The sequence below is a fragment of the Neovison vison genome, chromosome 5, assembly GCF_020171115.1.
Source record: "Neovison vison isolate M4711 chromosome 5, ASM_NN_V1, whole genome shotgun sequence".
Lineage (NCBI taxonomy): Eukaryota > Metazoa > Chordata > Mammalia > Carnivora > Mustelidae > Neogale > Neogale vison.
In genome coordinates this window covers 91,399,643-91,424,696 of record NC_058095.1, presented here as the reverse complement: position 1 = coordinate 91,424,696, position 25,054 = coordinate 91,399,643, and the positions used below count along the sequence as shown (strand labels likewise).

Genomic DNA, 25,054 nt, shown 5'->3' with positions numbered 1-25,054 from the left:
TACAATGCCTAGTAAGAGAGGTTCACTTATGTTACAGACAATATAATTATGTTCTAACTATGTAAAGGTTATTAGTATTACTTATTAACAAAGCATTCATTAAGAAAGGAAATCAGTAAGTGATAGACAGTAGAATGAAAACAAACAACAAAGTTATCTAGCAGAAACAGAACAGCATTCATGCTTTCCCAACTCCTAGAGGTCTGCAGCAAACTATTTTAATGGAAAGGAAGACCTTCAAAAGAGTACTGGAAAAGTGAATATTTAACAACTCTCCCTCAAATTAAATTTTTATACTTTGGTTCTCAAACCCAATACACCTCCATCTAAAAATTCAAATTTTTGTGTCTTGGTTAACAATGGCAGCAGCAAATATCACCTACAGAGTATTATAGTAACCCCAACAACCTTGGTTGCTGTTTCCATGGGAACAGTCCAAATTAAGAAAACCTAAGAGTAAGACATAATGTATTTTAAAAAGCAAAGCACATTACATTGTTTTTCCCTATCAGTTAACTAACATGGCACATAACAGATACATAAATTAGGCACTAGAAAGTTCATGATTTATTCAACAGACTTTTGCTAGTCATAGGCTGCAAGCCAGGCACTGTGGTGGGGAGAGGGTTACTGTGGAGAGCTAAACAGACAGTCCCTGCCCTCACAGATCTTAATCTAGTACAAAGGTCTTAATTAGCCAGTGTCACAAATATATATAAAACGATAAAAATACAAGATCTATCTTTAGAGGAGCCCAACAAGGAAGTTCAAAGTAAGGCTTCCCCGAGAATGTGATGTTTTAGCTGATATTTGAGGAAGGTCAACTGAAAAGTCCTTAGAGAGCATGAGGAAAAACCTGGGAAATCTGCAGAGGTACGAGTAATTCACAAGGTGCTGGGGACAATGTTAAAGATTTGGATGTTTGTTCTATAAACAAAAAGAAGGTATTGAAGGGTTCTAAGGAGGACAATGATGAGATGAGATCTGTAATTTCAAAAACTTATTCTGGATATATTGTGAAACAAGAATTAAGGGGAAGTCTGAAAGAAGGGAGGGAGTCCAGTTAAAAAAAAAACATGAACTCTGAAAAACAATCTGAGGGGTTTGAAGTGGCGGGGGGGTGGGAGGTTGGGGTACCAGGTGGTGGATATTATAGAGGGCACGACTTGCATGGAGCACTGGGTGTGGTGAAAAAATAATGAATAATATTTTTCTGAAAATAAATAAATTGAAAAAAAAAAAAAAGAACCCCTAAGCAACACTGCTTACAGATACAAACTGAATGATCATCTCTGTAGGATTCTTCCAGCTACAACTGACAAAATATGACTGAAATTGGCTTTAAAAAAAAAAGTCAGGTGACTGGACTCAGTACTCTCTCTCTCTTGCTTCCTCTGGACACACAGGATGTATGAACCTGAACTTGGGAAACTTCTTACCACTCCTTCCCTCTACCCCGTCCATTAAAGAAAAAAAACAAAAAGACATTATATAAGCAACATGCAATACATTCCCAGAGAAACCATACAATTTATAATCATCTATTTAAAGACATTGCCACTCAGTTCCACTTTTTTCTTTTTTTTTGTGGCAGAGGTGGGGGGTGGGCAGAGGGAGAAAGAGAATCCAGAGGAGGTTCCATGCTCTGCATGGAGCCCAAGTGGGTCTCAATCCCACAACCCCAAGATCATGACCAGTCTGAAACCAAGAGTCAGAATCTTAACCAAATGAATCACCCAGGTGCTCCCTACTTTTTGTTTAAAAAAAAAAAAAAAGGAAATCTGCCAATAATCCCAAAGAAAGACTACTGTATTAATGAGCTGCAATTACGTCTCTGTACCCTGACTCCTCAAATAAGGCTATGACTTAGTATAATTAAAAATATAGATAAATATCACTGAAGCAAAGAGAAACAAAATAAGGTTTATATAACTAATCATGCATGAAAAAACAGGCCATAAAAAGTTCCATTATCAATTAATATTTTTCCAACAATTTATTATGAAAATTTTCTAAATTTAACATTTTTTACAGTGAATGCCTCTATCTTACAAATACACCATTAACATTTGATGTATTTGCTTTATCCTGTATCGATCCATCCTTCCCTCCATCATAGCTTTTTAGGTACCTCAGAGTATAATGCAGAAGTCAGTATGCCTATTTCTAAATATTTCAGCATGCATATCATTAACTGAAGTTTGATATTTGTTTGTATTTTTTCTTTAGAGATAAAATTAATATTTGTGCATTGTTTAAAGTATATATTCATTGAGTTTCTAACCAATGCATACATCTATGTAACACAAACCTCTATTAAGATGTGGGACATAATCATCACCTCAAAAAGTTCCCTCATGTCCCTTCCTAACCACAACCCTGATTTTTTTTTTTACCATAACAGATTAGTTTTGCTTATTCTAGAATATCATCTATATGGAAACATGGAGTACACACTCTCATGTAAGGCTTCTTTTATTCAGCATCCAAGTTGGGGTATATATTAGCAGTCTGTTCTTTTCATCCCTCAGCAGTACCCCCACTTTATCATGCTACTTATTGGTGGACAACTGGGCTGTGTCCAGCCTTTGGTGATTATGAATAAAAGCTTCTATGAATATTCTTGTACAAATCTTCCTACGAGCATATGTTTTGGGTAAATACTTGAGAGTGGAAGACTTGGGACTCAAGATACATCTATGCTTGGTTTTATTTAAACACACAGTTGGGGGACACCTGGGTGGGTCAGTGGGTTAAAGTCTCTGCCTTCAGCCCAGATCATGATCCCACGGTCCTGGGACCAAGCCCCCCATCAGGCTCTCTGCATGGCAGGGAGCCTGCTTCCTCCTCTCTCTCTGCCTGCCTCTCTACCTACTTGTGATCTCTGTCTGCCAAGTAAATAAATAAAATCTTAAATAAATAAACACACAGTGGAGCACATGGGTGGCTCAGAGTTAAGCGTCTGACTCTTGGTTTCAGTTCAGGTCATGATCTCTTGGTAATGGGATAGACCCCAATGTCAATCTCTGTGCTCAGCATAGAGTCTGCTTCAGATTCTCTCTCCATCTCTCTCCCACTCACACTCACTTCTCAACTAAATAAATAAATAAATAAATAAAATATTAAACAAACACACACACACACACACACACAAACTGCCAGATCTTTCTCAAAGTGGTCCTACCATTTTAGGCTTCCACCAAGAATGTATGAGTGGTTGCTCCATATCCTTGCCAACATTTGATACTGTCAGTCTTTTTAGTGTTAGGCATTGTGTTGTAGGTGAGTAGTTAACTCTTCTGAGTTGAAATGATTTATAGATTATTATAGCACAAGAATAACTGAGCGGTACATAAAATAAAGGACAATATTAAGAAAAATTACAATATTATAAATTTTATATAGAATTTTATATAAACCTTTTCCCACATTCTAGAAGTCCCATGATTGAAAGTATACTTCTTTTTATAAATTTTAACGGTAATGTATTTTATTTTAATTAATTAAAATTAATTTAATTATTTTATTTAATTCTAGTAGTTAACATACAGTGTTAAATTAGCTTTAGGTGTACAATACAATGGTTCAACAATTCCATACATTACTTAGTGCTCATTGTGATAGGGTACTCTTAATTCCCTTCACATGTTTTACCCATTCCTCTGCCCAGCTCCCCTTTAGTAACTGCGTTTGTTCTCTATATTTAAGAGTTTGTTTTTTAGTTTGTCTTTTCTTCCATTTTGTTTCTTAAATTCCACATGGACAAAATCATATATTTGTCTTTCTCTGATAGACATATTCTACTTAGCATTATACCCTCTAGATTCATCCATGTTGTTGAATTTTACAAGATTTTGTTCTTTTTCTTGGTCAAGTAATATTTCTGTGTGTGTTTGTGTACATACACACATATATACCACATCTTCTTTATCCATTCATCTTTTGATGGACATTTGAGCTGCTTCCATAATTTGGCCATTGTAAATAATGTTGTAATAAACAAAGGGGTCTACATATCTTTTCAAATTAATGTTTTTTAACACTTTGGGTAAATACTCACTAGAAAATATACTTCCATTTAGTTGCCTTAGGAAACAATTATGCTGTCATATATTAGCACTTTTACTTAGGAAACTGACGTCAAAATACTAACTTTTCCTTCTGTTCATCTCTTATTACTTAATAACTTCAACAATTCATGGCTCACCTAACAATCCGTAATTCAGGATTAATAATATGAATTGAAACACGTTTGTTAAACAGAATGCTGTGGAAGTCTCCCTTTAAAACCTAACTCCTATTTTCTATTACTAAAAGAATGTCTTCACCTTTCCCAACATAATTCCATTTTGGAATTGTAGTTAACGTCTTTCAATTCAGTTCTAGGGGGAGAAGAGCAGCATCTGATGCCACCCTTTAAAATACAAACAAAAACACACCTTGGTACAACTACATATTCTTAATTAGCTTGTAAAAGCTGCATGGCTATCCTAGAAGCAAGAGTAAATCATTACTTGGATATATTAGGACCATTTCCCATCGGGTATGCCTACGTAAGTGATCCATTAGAGAACTCAAGAACTCAGCCCGTGATTATCCCAGTCAATAAACTGCCATCTGCTGATGACAAATACTAACAAGAGCAGCTTGTGGAATCCACTAGCAGAGCTTGAACAGGCAACCAGCTTCAGAAATGGCCAGATCTCTCTTTTCACATACTTGTACCTGCACATATATGCCTAGCAGCAGCCAGGGTCTACACAGCTGTTTTCTATTTTCCTCGTACACATATGCCAGCAGCGGGGCACAAAGTTTTAAGAAATGCTTCTGAAGTAGCCCAATGTCACTATACCATAGAGTGATAAATAAGCTTCCGGTCAGTGAAAGAAAAGGATCCTCAAGTATCCTTCCACCAGAAACTAGATGTTCAACTGTAATTTTAATACACATATATCTTATTAATTATTAATACCACTCTGCAAAGGACAGGTTTGTTTCTCTTATGTTTTCTAAAATGTTTTCCTTACTGAAAACATAGATATTTATATAAAAAGGAAAAAACCCCACAGCACACAATTAACTATTGTTGGCATGCTGTGCTGTGGTACCAGCAAGGAGAGCAAGCAGGGCCAGGGGAGTTGTACATGGGCTAAGTCAACTGCACACGCACTGCAAATGCTATTCAGCTAATGACTACTACTACTCTATAGAGCCACGCGAAACTGAATGTGTTCTGCAAAACGAGTTGTTTCCTCAACTTTGGTCTGTCTGCTCTTCATTTCAACAGCTGTCACCCATATGGCTACAAAAGGTATGGGTATGATAGTGCTGAAAATGAAGGAAAGTATCTCTCTAACTTTAAATGAAACCTTTACTATATAGGCTGAGGCAATTTCAAGGAAACAGTGGGGAAAGATTAAGAAACACGTGGGTAATTAGGGGACGTCCTTGGAGAGTATGAAAAATGATTATTAAGCCACTGTAAGTTTCACTATAGATTAGGAAAACTCTCCAACAATTATCAATGGGGACAAGAACAAACAGGTATATACCTGGTAGAAGGGGAATACATATTTTTCTTACTCTTGCTTGCCTGTTTTCCAAATTTTCTATTTTCTACTATCTACTATTCTACCATTTAAGTATTTTAATAATAATAGTTATTCTGCAAATAAAACTTTTTTTAAAAAAGAAAAAGAAAACCTAGCACTTTAAGAATCACTAAGAAGAACATTTAAGCTATGACAATGTTACTCTTCTTCATAGTAACCCATTTTCTTATGCTTGCACCTAAACTGTGGAGATGTGTGTGTGTCCGGGGGTGTGTGTGTACAATTCCTTGTCCGAAAGCATCGTACAAAATAAATACACAAACCATGCAGGTAAACATCTCACTAAGTAACCATCATTACAAAAAAGATTTGATAAAATAAAATCAGAGTCCTTTTACTGATAGCTCATTACCAAAATGAAGGTAACTGTACTTTTTGGGTGCCAATCTCTGCGAAGAAGCAATTATTATCTTCCCCAAAAAACAAAAGTCCAGGACAATATGGTATCACTGGTAAATTCTACTGAACGTTTGAAGAAAAATTAATACCAATCTCCTCAACTCTTCCAAAAAATAGAAGAGGACAGAACAATTCCAAACTCATTTTATGAGGCTGGTATTACCCTGATACCAAAACCAGACAAGGACACCACAAGAAAAAATTAGAGGACAACACTCCAATAAACATGAATGCAAAAATCCTCAGCAAAACATTAGCAAACCTAATTAAATGGCATGTTAAAAAATTATAGATCATGATCAAATGGGATTCATTTCAGGTATGTCAGGATGGTTCAACTCCACAAACCAATCGATGTGATAAACCATATAAACAGAATGAAAGGTAAAGATCACCTGATCATCTCAACAGAGATGATCATGTGACAGAAATCCCATGTGACAAAGTTCAATATCCATTTATGATAAAAACTCTCAACAAAGACAATACAGAAAGAATGTACCCTCCACATAATAAAGGCCAGACAGGACAAGTCCATTGCTAACATCACATTCAACAATGAAAAGCTGAAAGCTTTTTCCTCTAAAATCAGGAACAAAACAAAGATGCCCATTCTTGACACTTTAAACCAACAGAGTATTGAAGTCCTGGCGAGAGCAATTAGGGAAGAGAAAAAAAAAGACACCTAAATTGGAAGTGAAGAAGTAAAACTATCACTAAATGCAGATGACATGGTATTTTATATATAGAACCTTAAAGACTCCACCAGAAAACTGTTAGAATAAGCAAAATTGGTAAAATGACAGGATATAAATTCATACACAAAAATCTGTATATATTAATAATGAACTATCATGGAGACATTAAGAAAACAATCCCATTTATAACAGTATCAGAAAAAATAAAATACCTAGGAATAAATTCAACCAAGATAATGAAAGCCCAGATAAAACTATAGAAATTGATGAAACACACAAATAAATGAAAAAATACTCAATGCTTTAGACTAGAAGAATATTGTGAAAATAACCATACGACTCAAACCAACATACAGATTCAATGTAATCCCTATTGAAATTCTAGTGCCTATTTTTTTCACAGAAATGGAACAAATTTTCCTAAAATTTGTAACCACAAAAAATTCTGAATAGCCAGAGCAATCTTGAGAAAGAAAGGAAAAGCTGGACGCACCATACTTCCTGATTTTAAGCTATATTACAAGGCTATAGTAATCATAACAGTATGGTACTGGCATAAAAAGAGACCAGTCAATGAATGCAACAAAATATGGCACCCAGAAAAAACCCACACCTATATGGTCAATTACTTTACAACAATGAATCCAAGTATATACGTAATGGGGAAAAGACAGTCTCTTCAATAAATGCTGTTTGAAAAACTATAGATAGCCAAATGTGAAAGAATGCAAATGAACCTCTGTCTTACAGCATACACAAAAATTAACTCAAAATGAATTAAAGACCGGAACGTAAGATCTGAAATTCTACCACTCTTAAAGAAAACATAGGTGATAAGCTCCCTGACATTTGTCTTGGTGATGATTTTTTGGATCTGACACCAAAAGTAATGGTAACAAAAGCAAAAATAAACAAGTGGGATTATATCAAACTAACAAGTTTCTGTACAGCAAAAGAAACCACCAACAAAATGAAAACATAACTGATGGAATAGGAGAAAATATTTGTAAATCATGTATCTGATAAGCAGTTAATATCTAAAATTATACAAAGAACTCTTAACAACTCAATAGCAAAAAGCCCCAAACAATCCAATTTAAAAATAGGCAGAAGATCTGAATAGAAATTTTTCCAAAGATGACATATAGATGGCCACAGACACATGAAAAGATGCTCAACATCACTAATCATTGGGGAAATGCAAATAAAAACCACAAAGAGATATTACTTTACACCTGCTGGAGTGGCTAGTATCAAGAAAATAAGAAATAACAAGTATTGGCAGGAATGTGGAGAAAAGGGAACCCCTGTGCACTGTTGGTGGCAATGTAAATTGGTGCAGCCACAGTGGAAAACAATATGGAGGCTTCTCAAAAAATTAAACTTAGAAATACTGTATGATCCAGCAATTCTACCTCTGGGTATTTATCTGAAGAAAATAAAAATACTAATTCAAAAATATATATGCACCCATCTTCACTGCAGTATTGTTTATGATAGCCAAGGTATGGAAATAATCTAAGTATTCACTGAAGAATGATGCATAAAGAAAATGTGTGTACATGCACACACACATGAATACTATTCAGCCATAAAAATGGAATCTTGCCATTTGCAACACCATGGATGAACCCAGAGGGTATATGCTAAGTGAATTAAGTCAGACAAGACAAATACTGTATGATCTCACTTATAAGTCAGCAATCAGCTCTTCTCATGTTTTAGAATTAAAACCATGATTTCTGTAAAATCATTCAACTGCATTATAACAAAACAATCCTACTGAGTTTCTTTTGAAAAATCATCTTATTATGAGTCCTAGAATAAGACTATGACCTTTTACATGTGAAACCTACTTCTTTTGTCAACTATATGGTTTAAACAAAAATGATCTATGAAATGCTCTTCACCAAAAAGGAAAAAATTATGGTTCTATCAGAACTTCATCTTTTCAGAGAAACAACTTAGTAAAGACTAATGGCTTTTAGATCATATAAGTATGATTTCCAACCATAGGTAACCACTTACCCTTATCCAAATTGTATATATTATCTCTGAAACTTTCTGAACTCCAGTTTCTTAAATGCAAAGTGGTGACCTCATGGGATTACTGTCATAATTAACAGCTGAATGAAGGCTTAAAGCTCCTAGCAAAGTGACAGCCAGAGTAGTCACTCAAATGGTAGTTATTATAATGATTAACATTGGCAGTTCTACTCTTCTGCCCATTCTGCTTCACAGCCAAATGGAAGGCAGTTTTAACAGGGACGCCTGGGTGGCTCAGTTGGTTAAGCAGCTGCCTTCGGCTCAGGTCATGATACCAGCGTCCTGGGATTGAGTCTCACATCGGGCTCCTTGCTCGGCGGGGAGCCTGCTTCTGCCTCTGCCTGCCTCTCTGTCTGCCTGTGCTCGCTCTCTCCCCCTCTCTCTCTGACAAATAAATAAATAAAATCTTTAAAAAAAAATTAAAGCCTCTAGGGCGATACACTTAAATTACTGAAAATAGTTTACCTTTTTGCCCCTCCAGATCAATATTATATTCTGGGAGAGGGAAGAGCAGACTCCCTACTGAGTAAGGACCCCGGTGCAGGGTCAATCCCAGGACGCTGAGATCATGATCTGAGCCAAAGGCAGAGGCTCAACCGACTGACTAAGCCACCCAGGTGCCCTAATATTATATTCTAATTGAACAGGAAAAGACCACCTTTCCCTTTCCCCTTTTTAGAATAAAATGAATACACTCAACACTTCTCAAAATGAAATCTTTTGAGAAGCACTTCTCAAAATGAAAGCTATTCTAAGTGTGCCCACTGCAAACACGAATATGGTAAAGGTACAATCTGCAGAATTGAGGAACACCGTAAAATGCACCAAGACATTCCTTTTTTTTTTTTTTAAGATTTTATCTTAGAAAAAAAATAGAGAGCACAAGTAGGCAGAGCAGCAGGCACAGGCAGGCTCCCTGCTAAGCAGGGAACCAGACACAGGTCCTGACCCCAGGACCCTGAGATAATGAGCTGAGCTGAAGGCAGACACCCAACCAACTGAGCCACCCAGGCACCCCCACCAAGACATTTCTGACGAGCAAGCAGATTTGTTAAATAATTATTAAATCCGTGCAATTTGTACTATAATATTCCCTAATAACCAAAGTGTTTAGCAAAATTTAAAATGAACTAAATAGATATTCTTCCATGGTTGTACTGTATTTGCCAGATCACAGGAACCTAGTAAAAAAGTTATTGAGATGATTAAATTTTTATTATGTTTAGCTATCCCTTTAAAAAAGCAAAAACAACAAGGTCATGATTTATAGTTTAAAAAAAAAGTCAGATAATCCTTTTTTCTATAATTGTAACCAGCTGAGAAAACCGTATGTGGTAATACATGTTCTTCAAGAGATAAACACTTTTTAAGGTAATACAATTACCTTAGTGATATCAGCAACCAAATTAAAAACTGAATTTCAAAAAGAAGACCAAATTAAAACAAATTTTGAGCTAATGTAAATCAAGGTACAGAAGAGTATATGTGTGTTTAGTTATTAGTATTTTTTAAAGGATTTTATTTATTTATTTTGAAAGAGAGAGATCACAAGCAGGCAGAGAGAGAAGGGAAGCAGGCTCCCTGCTGAGCAGAAAGCCCGATATGGGGCTTGATCCCAGGACCCTGAGACCATGACCCAAGCTGAAGGCAGAGGCTTTAACCCACTGAGGCGCCCCATATTTATTAGTATTTTTAATCCAAGGGGCTTGAACTCAGGTATGCACTCACTTTGTCTGAGATTGAGACCTGAGCTGAAATCAAGAGTCAGACATCAAGAGACTAAGTCATGAAGGCATCCCAAGAACAGTATGTATTTTAAAGCATCTGTCTGTACGGATACACACGAGTTTATTATATGCACAAAATATGTCTAGAGGGATATACCAAAAACCAACAGTAGTCAACTCTGAAGGAACTGTGACTGGGACATAATTCTGAGGCTTGTTTTTCATAAAATATCTATTTGTGCAGATTGAGGTTTTTTCTTTTTTTAATTTGTTTATTTATTTATTTTCTTTTTTTTTCCAATTTATTTATTTTCAGAAAAACAGTATTCATTATTTTTTCACCACACCCAGTGCTCCATGCAAGCTGTGCCCTCTATAATACCCACCACCTGGTACCCCAACCTCCCACCCCCCTGACACTTCAAACCCCTCAGATTGTTTTTCAGAGTCCATAGTCTCTCATGGTTCATCTCCCCTTCCATTTTACCCAAAAGCACATACCCTCCCCAATGTCCATAACCCTACCCCCCTTCTCCCAAACCCCCTCCCCCCAGCAACCCACAGTTTGTTTCGTGAGATTAAGAGTCACTTATTTTTAAGTGATCTCTGCACCCGGTGTGGAGCTCAAACGAACCCGATATCAAGAGTCCCATGCTCGGCCCGCCCGCCTGCTCCCCTGCTAGCTCGCGCTTTTGCTCGCGCTCTCCTGGCGGATGGAAGGGGCCAGCCTGCGGCTGGAAGGGAGGCAGAGGCGCGGCTCAGGGGGAAGGAGGTTGCGGCGGCGGTGGTGGTGGTGGGAAGATGTCGGGCGAGGCCCAGCAGCAGGAGCAAACTATTGCTGAGGACCTGGTCGGGACCCAGTAGAAGATGGGGGGCGACATCGCCAACCGGGTACTTCGGTCTTTGGTGGAAGCATCCTGCTCAGGTGTGTCGGTGCCGAGCCTGTGTGAGGAAGGTGACGCCATGATTATGGAAGAGACAGGGAACATTTTCAAGAAAGAAAAAGAAATGAAAAAAGCTATTGCCTTTCCCACCAGCATTTCAGTAAATAACTGTGTATGTCACTTCTCCCCTTTGAAGAGCGACCAGGACTATATTCTCAAGGAAGGTGACTTGGTAAAAATTGACCATGGGGTCCATGTGGATGGCTTCATCGCTAATGTGGCTCACACTTTTGTGGTTGACGTAGCTCAGGGGACCCAAGTAACAGGCGGAAAACAGATGTCATTAAGGCAGCTCACCTTTGTGCTGAAGCTGCCCTGTGCCTGGTCAAACCTGGAAACCAGAACACACAAGAGACAGAAACCTGGAACAAGGTTGTCCACTCGTTTAATTGCACACCAATAGAAGGTATGTTGTCTCATCAGTTGAAGCAGCATGTCATCGATGGAGAGAAAACAATTATCCAGAATCCCACAGACCAGCAGAAGGACCATGAAAAAGCTGAATTTGAGGTACATGAAGTATATGCCGTGGATGTTCTTGTCAGCTCAGGAGAGGGCAAGGCCAAGGATGTGGGACAGAGAACCACCATTTACAAACGAGACCCTTCTAAACAGTATGGCCTGAAAATGAAAACTTCAGGTGCCTTCTTCAGTGAGGTTGAAAGGTGTTTTGATGCCATGCCATTTACTTTAAGAGCATTTGAAGATGAGAAGAAGGCCCGCATGGGTGTGGTGGAGTGCGCCAAACATGAACTGCTGCAGCCATTTAATGTTCTCTATGAGGAGGGTGAATTTGTTGCCCAGTTTAAATTTACAGTCCTGCTCATGCCCAGTGGCCCCATGCGGATAACCAGTGGTCCCTTTGAACCTGACCTCTACAAGTCTGAGATGGAGGTCCAAGATGCAGAGCTAAAGGCCCTCCTCCAGAGTTCTGCAAGTCGGAAAACCCAGAAAAAGAAAAAAAAGAAGGCCTCCAAGACTGCAGAGAATGCCACCAGTGGGGAAACATTAGAAGAGAATGAAGCTGGGGAGTGAGGTGGATCCCATCTCCCCAGCTTGCTGCTCCTGCCTCACCCCCCTCCCACCACACCCCAGGCTCTGTGAAGTGCAGTTAGTCTTCACCCAGGACCACCAACAGAGCAGGGTCTCCCTGCCCCCATTCCTGTCCCCACCCCAACCCTTCCAACAACAACCAGCTCCAACTGACTCTGGTCTTGGGAGGCCAGGCTTCCCAACCACTGAAGACTACTTTAAATAGAAAATAGAAATTGAATAATAAAATCATGAGTCAAAAAAAAAATTGTCACATGCTCTTCCAAATGAGCCCAACAGGCGCCCCTGCACAGGCTGACTTTAAAATGTATTGAAGTATACCATGGTAGAAGCATATACCAAGGGAAATAAAGTAGAACATAGCCAGCTTGGCTAGGATTATACACGGCTAAAATTAAAAAGCAAAGTAAGCCAACCAGACATTGTCATCAGAAATAACAAAATTATGGAGTACTAAAAGTGAAGTGGTGTGCCCAAGATGCTTTTTCCTCATTGTCTCGTTTCAAAAATAAGTAAAACACAAGCTTAAATATTAAGTATTGTGGTTTGTCTCCCTCCCTATCCCATCTTGTTTCATGTATTGTATTATCTGCAAAGTGAGTTCATACCGTAAAAATAGGAGAAATGCGGTTACCACATAATAAAAATGTAAGAATTCTGCTGCAAGACACATACACAGTTTATGCCTATTCTATTCAAACTCATTGAAATGCACAGTGTTGTAACACACTTCCAAGAATCAAGATGACATACAACTGTAATAACACCCACAAAGATAGGTGCATCTGAATTTTCTTGTATTCACTTCCACTCCTGCTGCTTAAGGGAAATCTGCTGTTGCATTCTTTGTTTCTAAAAATGCATCACAACGTCAACTGATGAGTCATGAGTCACACTCCAAAGTCTTATGTACCAAAGAAAGCAGGGAACAAAAGTCCTAGACTTCAATTGCAAAGATGTTTAATCAGCTAAGTTACAAATGAGGAGTTCTTTATAAGGTGACACAGATGACAGTTTTTGGAAGAGATATGAGAAACTTGAGAGTAAAGCTGCAAATTCTATAAGGATTGATAAAATCATTTGCGCTTGTTCCCTCCTAATAACTGGTAGGGTTTGTTTTTGTTGACTCAGAACATACGAAGAGTAATTTCTGCTGAGATACTGACAGGTACAAACTCAACAAACTCTCAGCTTCATGAAAAAAGACATTATCTGAGAAATGACTTGCCAGATGCCTTGCTTCTCCTCTAAATTCCTTCCTACTTTTGCTGTTTAGCAATTTCACTGAGGACGAAACCTCCAGGAAAGGATAAGGCAAAGGGCAGGAACCAGAGATGCCACTATTTGTTTCTCTGTGGCAGTATTAATTCAAAGGTTTCCTGGTGAGGAAGAAAAACTAATGGCTGAAAGGAAATTTGACGACCAGCTGTAGATTTCAGTCACCAGTGTAACAGACTATTAAGATCTGACCTTATCATCTTGTTTTCTTCCAGGCATGTCATTATCCTTTACATTAATCTGCTTACCTGTTCATTGTTTCTCTCTTCCCAGCCCCCACAGCATGTAAACTCCTTAGGAACAGGGATCCCCCTTTTCTTGTTGTTTGCTATATTGTTGCCATCCAGAACAGTGCCTGGCACATAACAGGCATTCAATAAATAGCCAGTGTTGGGGGGCGGCCCAATACATAATCATTACTTAACTATCTCAGGCCTGGCACAATCACAAATAGGCTATTATTTTTCACTAGAGACTGCTCTTTACCTATAATGTAAAATAATAATTACACCAACACCTTGCCATGAGATTCTATGCCTAAGTTTTACTATTTAAATATCATATTTGTATCAAAATATAGTAATTATGATAAAATGATTACCTGATTCATCTCAATTTCTGAGAACAAGAACTTCTATGATTCACTTTCATATCTCAAATATCTAGAATGGTACACAAGTACAGAGCGGATATTCAAATATTTGAATAAATGATTTTAAAAGAATTTTAAATGGTGGCATTATTAGCCATTTTCTATTTTCTTTGCATAATTTAGTATTTCCTAAATTTTCTACACCTAACATTCCTATAATCAAAAAAAAAAACAAACTACTGTTAGAAGAAAAAAGGAAACTAATGTACTCTTATACCCAAATGGTCTTGATAATGTATGCAACAAGGCAAATCAAACAGATATACCATTTGCTTCCTAGGAGTTATCAGATAGAAAAATATTCTTTAAAAAAGAAATATTACTATTTTAAAAATGAATTAGAAATATTATTTTGAAGAACATTAAGCTTTATCTTCCAGAAAGATTTCCTTTCATAAACCCCAGTATACTTCAAGAGTAATTTCTTTGTTTTTTTTATTAACAGAGTTCTTTTCTTTTGGTTCAAATAACCAAAAGAGTAATTTTTTTCTTTTATAGAGACATAAGGAATGGTGTACTATGAATAAACATTTTAAGAACTACCTAATAATCTACTTTGCTTTCTCCAGGACTAAGTTTGATTTATTATGCCTCCGGTGAACCCAAACTATACATAGAGAAAATTCAGTCACGCTGTCACATTTAGAAAGACTAAAATCAGGGGTTCCTGGCTAGGTCAGGTGTTAAGTGTCTGTCTTGAGCTCAGGTCATGATCCTAGAGTCCTGGGATTAAGCCCTGCATTGAGACCATCAGGCCCTCTGCTCAGTGGGAAGCCTCCTTCTCCCTCTCCCACTCCCCCTGCTTCTGTTCCATCTCTTGCTGTGTTTCTCTCTGTCAAATAAATAAATAAAAATCTTAAAAAAGAGAGAGAGAGAGAGAGAAAGACTAAAACCATACCAAACAACTTCCTAACACAAAACCCTTTACAATTAAAAAAAACTAACACAATATACATTAGTTGAAAGTTAATTTTGATGTTTAATAGATTTTATCATCCTTCTGTATCCTACAAAATGGATTTACTAAAATCTTTAGTCCTTTCTGTAAATAGCTACCTTACTATTTTAAAAAATCCAGACTCAGAATAAATCTTGAAGACTTTCTTAATGTTATTATATGTCTTTCAAAAGTAGAAAACTCATTCAAATGTGTTGACAAATGTACTCAATATACCAGGAAAAAGAAAGGTCAAAACCTAGAAAAATTATTTTTAATTTTTTTAACAAACTCTGAAATTAGTCTGTTCAAGTCTCAATTAATGTATCTCATCTATAATGAATGCACAAAGCCTAAAATTAGAGAAATTAATGAGGTTAATAAATATTTCATATGAGATCTAATTGCTATAGATACTTTTGAATTTTTAGTAAATGGCTCTGACCGAAGAGATTTAAAAGGTATGCTCAGCAACTGACCACATGCATTACCTATCTGTAATAAAGAGGCACAGAATGCAATCACCTGCACTCTGATACTTGGCTTCTTCCCAGTCATTTTGTGTTTCATCTTGAGCTAGCCCTAGACTACTGATTGTTTCCATATCAGTGGCTCACAACTATAAGAAACAAAAGAACTGAGAAACTCACACTAGACTATATTAGTCAGTACCATTTGAGAACTGTGTCCTAACTAATTACTGTCATCAGTCCCCCTAAATTAAAACTATTCATATATTTCAGAACTTTTCCTCTTATTTCCAAAAGCAAAGTCTCAGAAATATGTTCAAAATATTTTGTTTGGACCCTTGTCTTACACCATATTCAAACACTGACTTAGGTAGATTAAAGAACTAAAGCGGTAAAACTTCTAGAAGGAAATAAGGGGTAAGTTCATGACAACCAGCAGGTGCACAGTCCAAGTGACAGCAGCCAGGAGCCTGTATCCTGCCTGTGATGTTTCCCTGACCACCTGTCTCAGCCCCCTTCCCCCGCATGGCTTCCGTCCACCTGGCTCTTTGTTCCTTCCTAGCAAGCATCACCACTGAAAAGTAAAAAAGTAAATGATTTCTTCCTTTGATTGTTTATGCTTCCCCTCTCTAGCAGGTAAGCTAAGAGGTGGCTGGAGACTCTGTCTTGGGAACTGATGGAATCTCAACTCCTAGCACAGTGCCTGGCACGTAAGCAGATGCTAACGAAATCTTTGTGGGGTGAAAGGAAAAAGTAAAGCATCAGAATTTTGGGTATTGTGTCTGCCTAATATCCATTTAAGTATTAAAGATGATGAGTTGGAAGGGGAGGTGAACCATGAGAGACTATGGACTCTGAAAAACAATCTGAGGGGTTTGAAGTGGCGGGGGTGGGAGGTTGGGGTACCAGGTGGTGGGTATTATAGAGGGCACGGCTTGCATGGAGCACTGGGTGTGGTGAAAAAATAATGAAAAATGTTTTTCTGAAAATAAATAAATTGGAAAAAAAAAAAAAAAGATGATGAGTGAAGAGCCCACCCTCCTCTCCTGAGTGTCTATGCTCCGGATGGGGAGAAAGACAGGGGCAACCACTGGCAATGACACAGTGAGGTCCCTGTCACGGAAGCATTCGAGCAGAGGCTAGACGACCGTGGTAGAGCAGCGATTCCTGCATCAGAAAGACAGGGATAAGGACTTCACAGCTAAGGTTCAATGATTTGGGGTCAGTGGGGGAGGAGAATACCCAGGGTATGGGGACTTGCATGACACAAGGTCACCACATCCTTTGGAATGCCTCCCAGGTGAGCGGAGACAAGCACTACTTTTCTTCAAATATCCACGAACTCTCCACAGGGTGGGTTTTGCTGCCGTGAGCACCCACAGCTCCACACAGCGCTCGTCTTTATCAGCACAGGCTCGGACCCCAGGAGCAGGAGGAGAGCCCGTGCGGGCAAGAGGGTAGGCCATAGCCAGAGGCTTGCTTCCACCATCGAGGAGGGAAAGGGGCACAGAAGGGAGGGGGCAGCTCTGCAAAAGCGCTCTGGGGTTTCGCTTCCCTGGGAGGGTCTCGGGCATGAGTATGGGACTCAACACTTCCTGTGACCTTGGACATCCTTGCAGAGCTGTGGGAGAGACAAGTCTTCCTAATAAACTCTTGGTGCTCTAAGGATGTCCTTTATTCATCTAGTTATCTAAATATTTATTTATTTTTATTTTTAATGTTTTATTTTATAATTTATAATCTTTTATTTTATTTATATTAAGGAAGATTTTTATTTATTTATTTGACAGAGATCACATGTAGGCAAAGAGAGAGAGAGACGAGGAAGCAGGCCCCCTGCTTAACAGGGCGCCCGATGCGGGGCTCAATCCCAAGACCCTATGATCATGACCTGTGGTGAATGCAGACGCTTAAGGACTGAGCCACTCAGGCGCTGCTTTAGTTCATTTTTGTGCTCTATCTGTAATGAACTAGAGGAGCTTCTCGATCTTTATCATTCTGAATCTTCCTAGCCTGAAACAAACCTCAACTTTCAATTCTTCCTTTATTTCTCCCTCAAGAATTTTTAAATCTTCTTCAGCAAATCCTGAAATTTACTACAACTGGTTAATTTCTAAGCAATTTCAAAGCTTCTGTGAATGGAATTTCCTCCTTCACTATGTTTTCTGTTTAGCCTTCATGCATTAGAAGGTGTTGGGTCTTGTGGATTCATGTTCTAACACATTGTTTTGGTGAGCCCATCGATTATCCCCAAGAATACTCTGTTGGGGAGGGAGATGGGAAGAGCTTGGGCGCTGGAGCCGATGGGCCATGCTGCAGGTTCATCATCTCTCACGACCTGTGTGGGACACGTCCGGGCAAGAAGCCACCTTCCCGGAGCCACAGAGTCTTTGCCAGTGATGATGATAAGGGGTAATAACCCCAGAGAGGATTTGTGCTGAAACTCCAGAGCTTCTTTCTTTCTTAGAAGTCATATGATCCATTGAGTGTATGCTCAAAAGAATTGAAAGCAGAGTCACAAAGAAATATCAGTAGACCCACTTCACAGAAACCTTACTTACAATAGCCAAGAGGTGAAGACAACCCAAGTGTCCACAGATGAATGGGCGAGCAAATGTGGTCTATCCATATAACGGAATATTGTTCAGCCTTAAAAAGGAGCAAAGTTCTGACATGTTCTACAACATGGATGAAACTTGAGGACATCACACTAAGGGAAATAAGCCAATCACCCGAAGAAAAATACTATATGATTCCACTTACATGAGGTACCTACAGTAGTCAGATTCATAAAGACAAAAAGCAGAATAGTGGTGGCCAGGGGCTGGGGCTAGAGGGGGGTGCGAGGAGGTATTGCTTAGTGGAGACATAGTTTCAATTTGGCAAGATGAAAAGTTCTGGACGGTGGTGATGGTTGCACAACCATGTGAATATAGTCACCACCGGTGGAAATGTTGCACGTAAAAATGGCCAAGATGGTAAATTCTGTGTATATTGTTATCACAATTTAGAAAAGAATATTTTAAAAATAGACAAGATGGAGTTGGCATTCTGGAAACACATCCTCAGCGGATGGGAATTATCAGTGCAAATGATACCTATGCTATGCTAACATGTGCTATATTAGAGGGGAAATCAATCCTTCTACAGTCTCCACGGGTGGGGATGGGGGTCATGGTGGGAGGAGAGGTGGCAATGCCAGGAGGGAGAAGGAAGGTCAGGCTGCAAGTGTGGAATGAGCTTATCTGTAACATTAATAATGACAAAATGGACAGGGAGCAGTTAGTGAGTCCTCGTGCTAAAGCATTTAGTAATCATTATTTTATTTGTATTTGTATTTGTATATTATTTGTATATTTATTTGTATTTGTAGCAACCCATGAGGTAGGAGTTATTTTAATTTTCCCAACATGAAAAGTGAATTTTTGGGAGGTCAGGGAAGCGACAAGGAGCAGTATGTTTTGCCATTTCTGCAATTAGACTTCTTCACTCTGCAGGGGAACTGAGGTTGTTACTTCTGGGCAGTTTTTTGTATCTTTCCAATCAGAGAGGAGAGAATGGGTTGCTCTGTTCCAGGTTCGGTTGGACGGATCCCACTGAAGAAGGCTGGGGGACCTGGCTTGGTCACCTGTCCTTTCCGGAAGCAATGACTACAGTCAGTGGAGGGGGAGCAGGCGATTGATTGATTGGTTCAGTGAGAGAGGAAACCCTTAAATCAAACACACACACTGTTGTTTTGTACCTGATTTTAAGGGAGATGCGTCTGGTCTATCACCATTAAAAAGCACTGGGCACAAAAGAAAAAAAAATCAGTGAATTTTCAGTGAAAATAACTGAACTACATCACAATTAGAAACTTCTGTGCCTTGTTATTAAAAAAGAAAAAAGACAACCTGTAGACTAGAAGACAGATATTTGCAAATTATACATCTGACAAGAAACTTATATCCGGAATATATAAAGAACTCTCACAACACAACACTAAAAAGACACATAACCTAATTTAAAAATGGGCGAAGGATACATATACACATTTTTCTGGAAAGGATATACAAATGGCCAATAAACACGTGAAAAGGAGCCCAACGTCCCTAGTCATTAGAGTAATGTGGATCAAAACTACAACGAGAGCATGACCCACTAGAATAGCTATAACCAAAGAGACGGACAATAACAAACGTTGGCCAAGATGGGAGAAATTGGAACCGTCCTACGTTGCTTGTGGGAATGCAAAATGGTGCCACTCTTTTGAAAAACAGTTTGACAGTTCCTCTAAAAGTTAAAAGTGGAGTTACCATAGACCTGACAATTTCATCCCTATGTATTCATCCAGAAGAACTGAAAACACGTGTCTACCCAAAAATCTGTACATGAGGATTCATAGCAGGGTTCTTCGTCATAGCCAAAGGGGAAACCATCTACATGCGCGACAGCTGATGAATGGACAAACGAAGCGTGGGACACCCGTACGATGGAATATCATTCAGCTATAAGAAGGAACGATACATGCTGCATGGAGATGAACCTTGAAAATATTATATTAAGTGCAAGGAGCCCGTCATATGAGACTCCCCATTGTATGATTCTATTTACACAGAGTGTCCAGGATCGGCAAGTCCACACAGAAAAAAATAGCAATAATAACTTAGTTGTTATATAGGGAAGGAGAACTGAGGATTGATTGTTAACAGGTACGGGGATTCTTTTTTGGGGGATGAAATGTTCTGGAATTAGAGCGTGCTGATGGTCGCACAACTCTGTGAACACACTAGAGTTTGAAAGAACAACTTCTATGATTTGTGAATTTTCCCAACTTAAAGAATTTTAAAAACCAATTGGATTTCTATGCATTAGCCATCAACTAAATAAGAAAATATAATATTTGGTGGCTCAGTTGGTTGAGCAATGACCTTCAGCTCAGGTCATGATCCTGGAGTCCTGGGATAGAGTCCCTCATTGGACTCCCTGCTCAGCAGGGGTCAGCTTCTCCCTCTGCTCCTCTCCATGCTCCTCCCCCTGCTCATGCTCTCTCTCTCATTCTCTCTCTATCTCTCAAGTAAATAAATAAAATCTTTAAAAATCTGTATATTATTTACAATATCAGCAAAAACATCAATACGTAGGAATAAATCTAACAAAAGCAAATTTTTTTCTCTTTAGAGAAAACATTAAAAGACATTGACACATTTATTTTATTTATTCATTTCAGCGATTATGTTAGGTTTATTTATTGTATCTAGAAAGAGTATATGCAAGTGGGGGGGCAGAGGGGGAGAGCAGCAGACTCCCCTCTGAGCAGGGTGCCAGTCTTGGGTCTCCATCTCATGACTCTGGAATCACAACCTGACCCGAAACCAGGAGTCGGACACTTAACCAGCTGAGTCACCCAGGCACCCTTCATATTAGCAATGTTTCTTAAAAGATTTTATTTATTTATTTGACCAATAAACATAGTGAGAGAGGGAACACAAGCAGGGGAAGTGGGAGAGAGAGAAGCAGGCTTCCCGCCGAGCAGGGAGTCCATGTGGGGCCCGATCCCAGGACCCTTGGATCATGACCTGAGCCGAAGGCAGACGCTGAACCACTGAGCCACCCAGGTGCCCCCATATTAGTGATTTTTAATGAAAGTTGAGGATTACTTTATTCATGCATCTTCTCCATTTTTTCTTCCTTATATTTGCTCTTTTCATTTCCTCTTGACGAGATTTGACTTCATGTTCAAGGATCTTTGGGAGGATCTCTGTCTGGTAGTAGTCTAGTGTTAACAACCTTGCGAGGGTGCACGCTGCACAGACAATGTGCCATTAGCCTTCTCCTGTTGCACCTGCTCAGTGTAGACGACGGAGCTCTTTCAAGCCCGGTCTATGTTACCAATTTGCTGACATTTTTGTGCTGTCCTGCAAGAACTGGAATGACATCATCCTTTCAGATGGGCATGGATTGAACACTGCGCTTCTGTTTCCGATGTTTGGGCAGAGGAGAGACATAATCTTGCTGCAAATGTGGGAAGGGGCATTAAAATGCCCTTTATGGTTCTTACACTAGTCAGAAATCACAAAGGATTTGAACTTCATTTTGGCCACTGGTGCTTTAGCAGTGGTTGCAAAATGGAAGAATTGAGACATATTTTAAAAGACCAAAATCCTTGGGGCGCCTGGGTGGCTCAGTGGGTTGGGCCACTGCTTTCAGCTCAGGTCATGATCTCAGAGTCCTGGGATCAAGCCCCGCATCGGGCTCTCTGCTCAGCAGGGAGCCTGCTTCCTCCTCTCTCTGGGCCTGCCTCTCTGCCTGCTTGTGATCTCCGTCTATCAAATAAATAAATAAAATCTTTAAAAAAAATAAAAATAAAAATAAAAGACCAAAATCCATGCAGAGAACGTGAAGTTCATGGATAACAGATATGGACATTGTGAATGCGATATCGTGCAGAAGTCCATTCCTCTGAAGAATCCCCGCGCAGCTGCAAGCCGAATTCCGGCGGGCTTCTTCGAGGGACTTAGAAGTTGAATCTAAAATCCTATGTAAGGGTAAAGAACCAAGGACAGATCAAGAATTCTTGAAAAAAAGCGGAGGGACTTTCATATTAAATCGAAGGTCTCATTATGCAGGTATTACTACAAGTGAATAAGGAAACTGGGTCTCCACCCGACATGAGGCGCAAAGTTCAGTCCTAATGGAAGAAAGGCTGTAATGTAAAAGACAAAACCTAAATATCGGAGCTCATCCTCGTGGCATAGGCACAAGGAAGAACTTCTTAAACAAGTTCCCCAAAGTACTAATTATAAATGAAAAATACAACTCCTTTAAAATTAAGGACTCCATTCACCAAAAGACAACATAACGGGAATTAAGACAATATACACGAAACGCATGGTGGTATCCTGCCGAGATTGGCTCCTGAAGCAGCAAAAAGACATTGCTGGGGAAACTGGTGGAATCCAAAGAAAGTCTAGAGTTTAATTAATACTAGCAAATACCAATGTTGGTTTCTTTGTTGTGCCCTTGGTGATATCAGATGTAAGCATTAGGGAAAACCAAGTGAAGAGTGGATGGTAATTCCCCGTACTATCTTTGCAACTTTGTAATTTGATATTATTCCAAAATAGAGAATTTATTCACAAGCTGAGAATTGCTTTTAAAATATATATAATCAAAAAAAGGTTAATTTTAGAGAACAATAAAAGATCAATAAGAAATAATCATATCACCCAACAATAAAATGGGTGAAAGTCATGAACAAACATCATTCAGAAGAGAAGGAAGTGGCAAATAAGAATGGTACGGCCACTCAGCAAACAATGTAGAGATTCAGCAAGTTTTTTGTTAGGTTCATGCTCTAAGGTCACTCTTGCTCTTGCACCGAAATGCCAAGGGGCATCTGGGGGAATGTTCACAGCAGCACTGTTTGGAATAGACAAAAACTAGTAACAACTGAATTGCGTCCATCACAGGAAAATGGATAAGTAAATCAAGATGAGATCACCCAATGGAATATTATGCAGTGGTGAAAACAGTGTTTATCCACCACATGCAAAAGGAAAGATGAATCTTAGAAAAATATTGAATCAAAAAAGTCTCAGAAAAGCCAACATAGAGTACTATATTCTATGAAGATCAAAACATTCAAAATTAGACTTCCTGTTATAAAACTAAATAAAAAACAAGGAGCTGATACCAAGAAAATTTAGGAGCCTGGTTTCCCCAGGGTTATGGATAGAGCAAGGGGTTAGAGTCAGGGAGGGACCCTCTTGTTCTTGGGCCTTGGTGACACTGGTGACCATCTTGGTGACCTTGATGACATTCTTGTTCTTAGGCCCAGTGGTGGGTTCATGGTGTTTGTTTTATTATGATGCCTCAATCTTATATGTGTTATTCTGTATCTCTTAAATGTTACAGAATCTTTAAGAATTAGGAGATAAGTTTTTTTTTTTTTTAAATGAGGGGCAGAACAGGTGTGTTTCCAAAATCTAGAGGAACTTTTTTTTTTTTTAACTCTAATCTTTTGAGAGGAAAATTGAATCCTTTAAGGTTTTCAAGAGACAATGGAAGCATCCACATGCTTTCTCAGCTGGAATTTATGCCAAAAATGGGGCAAGGCCTGCTGATCTTAGTTTGTCTAGATCTGAACCACTGGTCCAGATTGGTTTGTGGGTGGATTACACATGCAATGTTGCCCAGCCCCCCAGCAGACCTCCACCTCCAATGTTTGGTCCGTGCCGCCCCACTGGGGCTCTGGGCCTTCCCCACAAATGGGCCATCCCTTCACCTACCTGCCTCTGAGGGCTTTCCCTTGGCCCTGGACTAAAGCTCAATCCAGCTTCGGGAAAGGGCCCCCTTCTGTGGTCAAGCCCTCCACAGCCCCAGGACAGGGTAGTCACACTCCCTCAGTTCTCCCTGAGACTCTGCCTGAAATCCCTTTGTCCCTGGAACGTGCGCAAGCCCTCTCCTCCCTGGACTTTTCCACACTGTCAGCGACTGTCTCCTGCCATTTGTTTTATGCCACTGAGTCCTACTGACTTACATGGTCTCCTCAAAGAAGGGTTCTGTGAACACTGGACCCTGATAACCCATGGCGGCATGCGCCCGTGGGCTCCTCGTTGCCCTGCCTGTCCCAGGGGGAAAATACCAGTCTTGTTCACGGTGGGGACCCCAGCAGTGGCTGATCAGTGTGTGCTGGATTAATTGCATTTATCATTAGCATTCCATCCAGAATACAGAGGAGAAAGCAATCACGGTGTGCGGAGGGCGGGGGTGGAGGGCTTTCGGGAGGAAATGGTGTGGGATGTAGGAACCTGTCCGTGACTTGCATCAGCTCCCAGTTACCAAGCATTGGCCATGCTGCAGGCTGTCCTCCGTGGGTGGGCTGTATCCCCCTGCGGTGACAGTGGTGCTGGGGATCAATGAGCTTTCTCTCCAGCCCCACTTCACTAGCTCCCTCTCTGGGATGCTGGAAGGTGGGAGCTGTCCTCTGCCACACATGCTCCATCTTTTCCTGGTTCTAGCGCAAAGTCTCCACATCCCATGGGGTCTTCCAGTCAGGAAGAAGCTCTGTGTCGATCTGGAAGGCCCCTTGGCCACTGTGGGTTCCAGCAATGCTCTGTCATACCCAACCCAGAGAGAGACTTTCCCTTCTCAGCCCACTCAGGCCTGGTGTGTCCACAACAGCAAGCTCCAGGGAGTAGAACCCATCTGGTTCAGAAATTTGTGTGCTCAGGAAGGAAAGGACATACGTGCTCAG

General features: G+C 39.6%; 1 protein-coding gene across 1 annotated transcript; it reads left to right on the top strand.

The window, feature by feature from the left end:
- The first annotated feature begins 11,283 nt into the window (after positions 1-11,283).
- LOC122906973 (proliferation-associated protein 2G4-like) lies at positions 11,284-12,485 on the top strand. The gene is given in 2 exon segments (XM_044249498.1): positions 11,284-11,692; positions 11,695-12,485. Coding segments are annotated over 2 exon segments (1,176 nt in total). The 3' UTR covers positions 12,462-12,485.
- Positions 12,486-25,054: the final 12,569 nt, after the last annotated feature.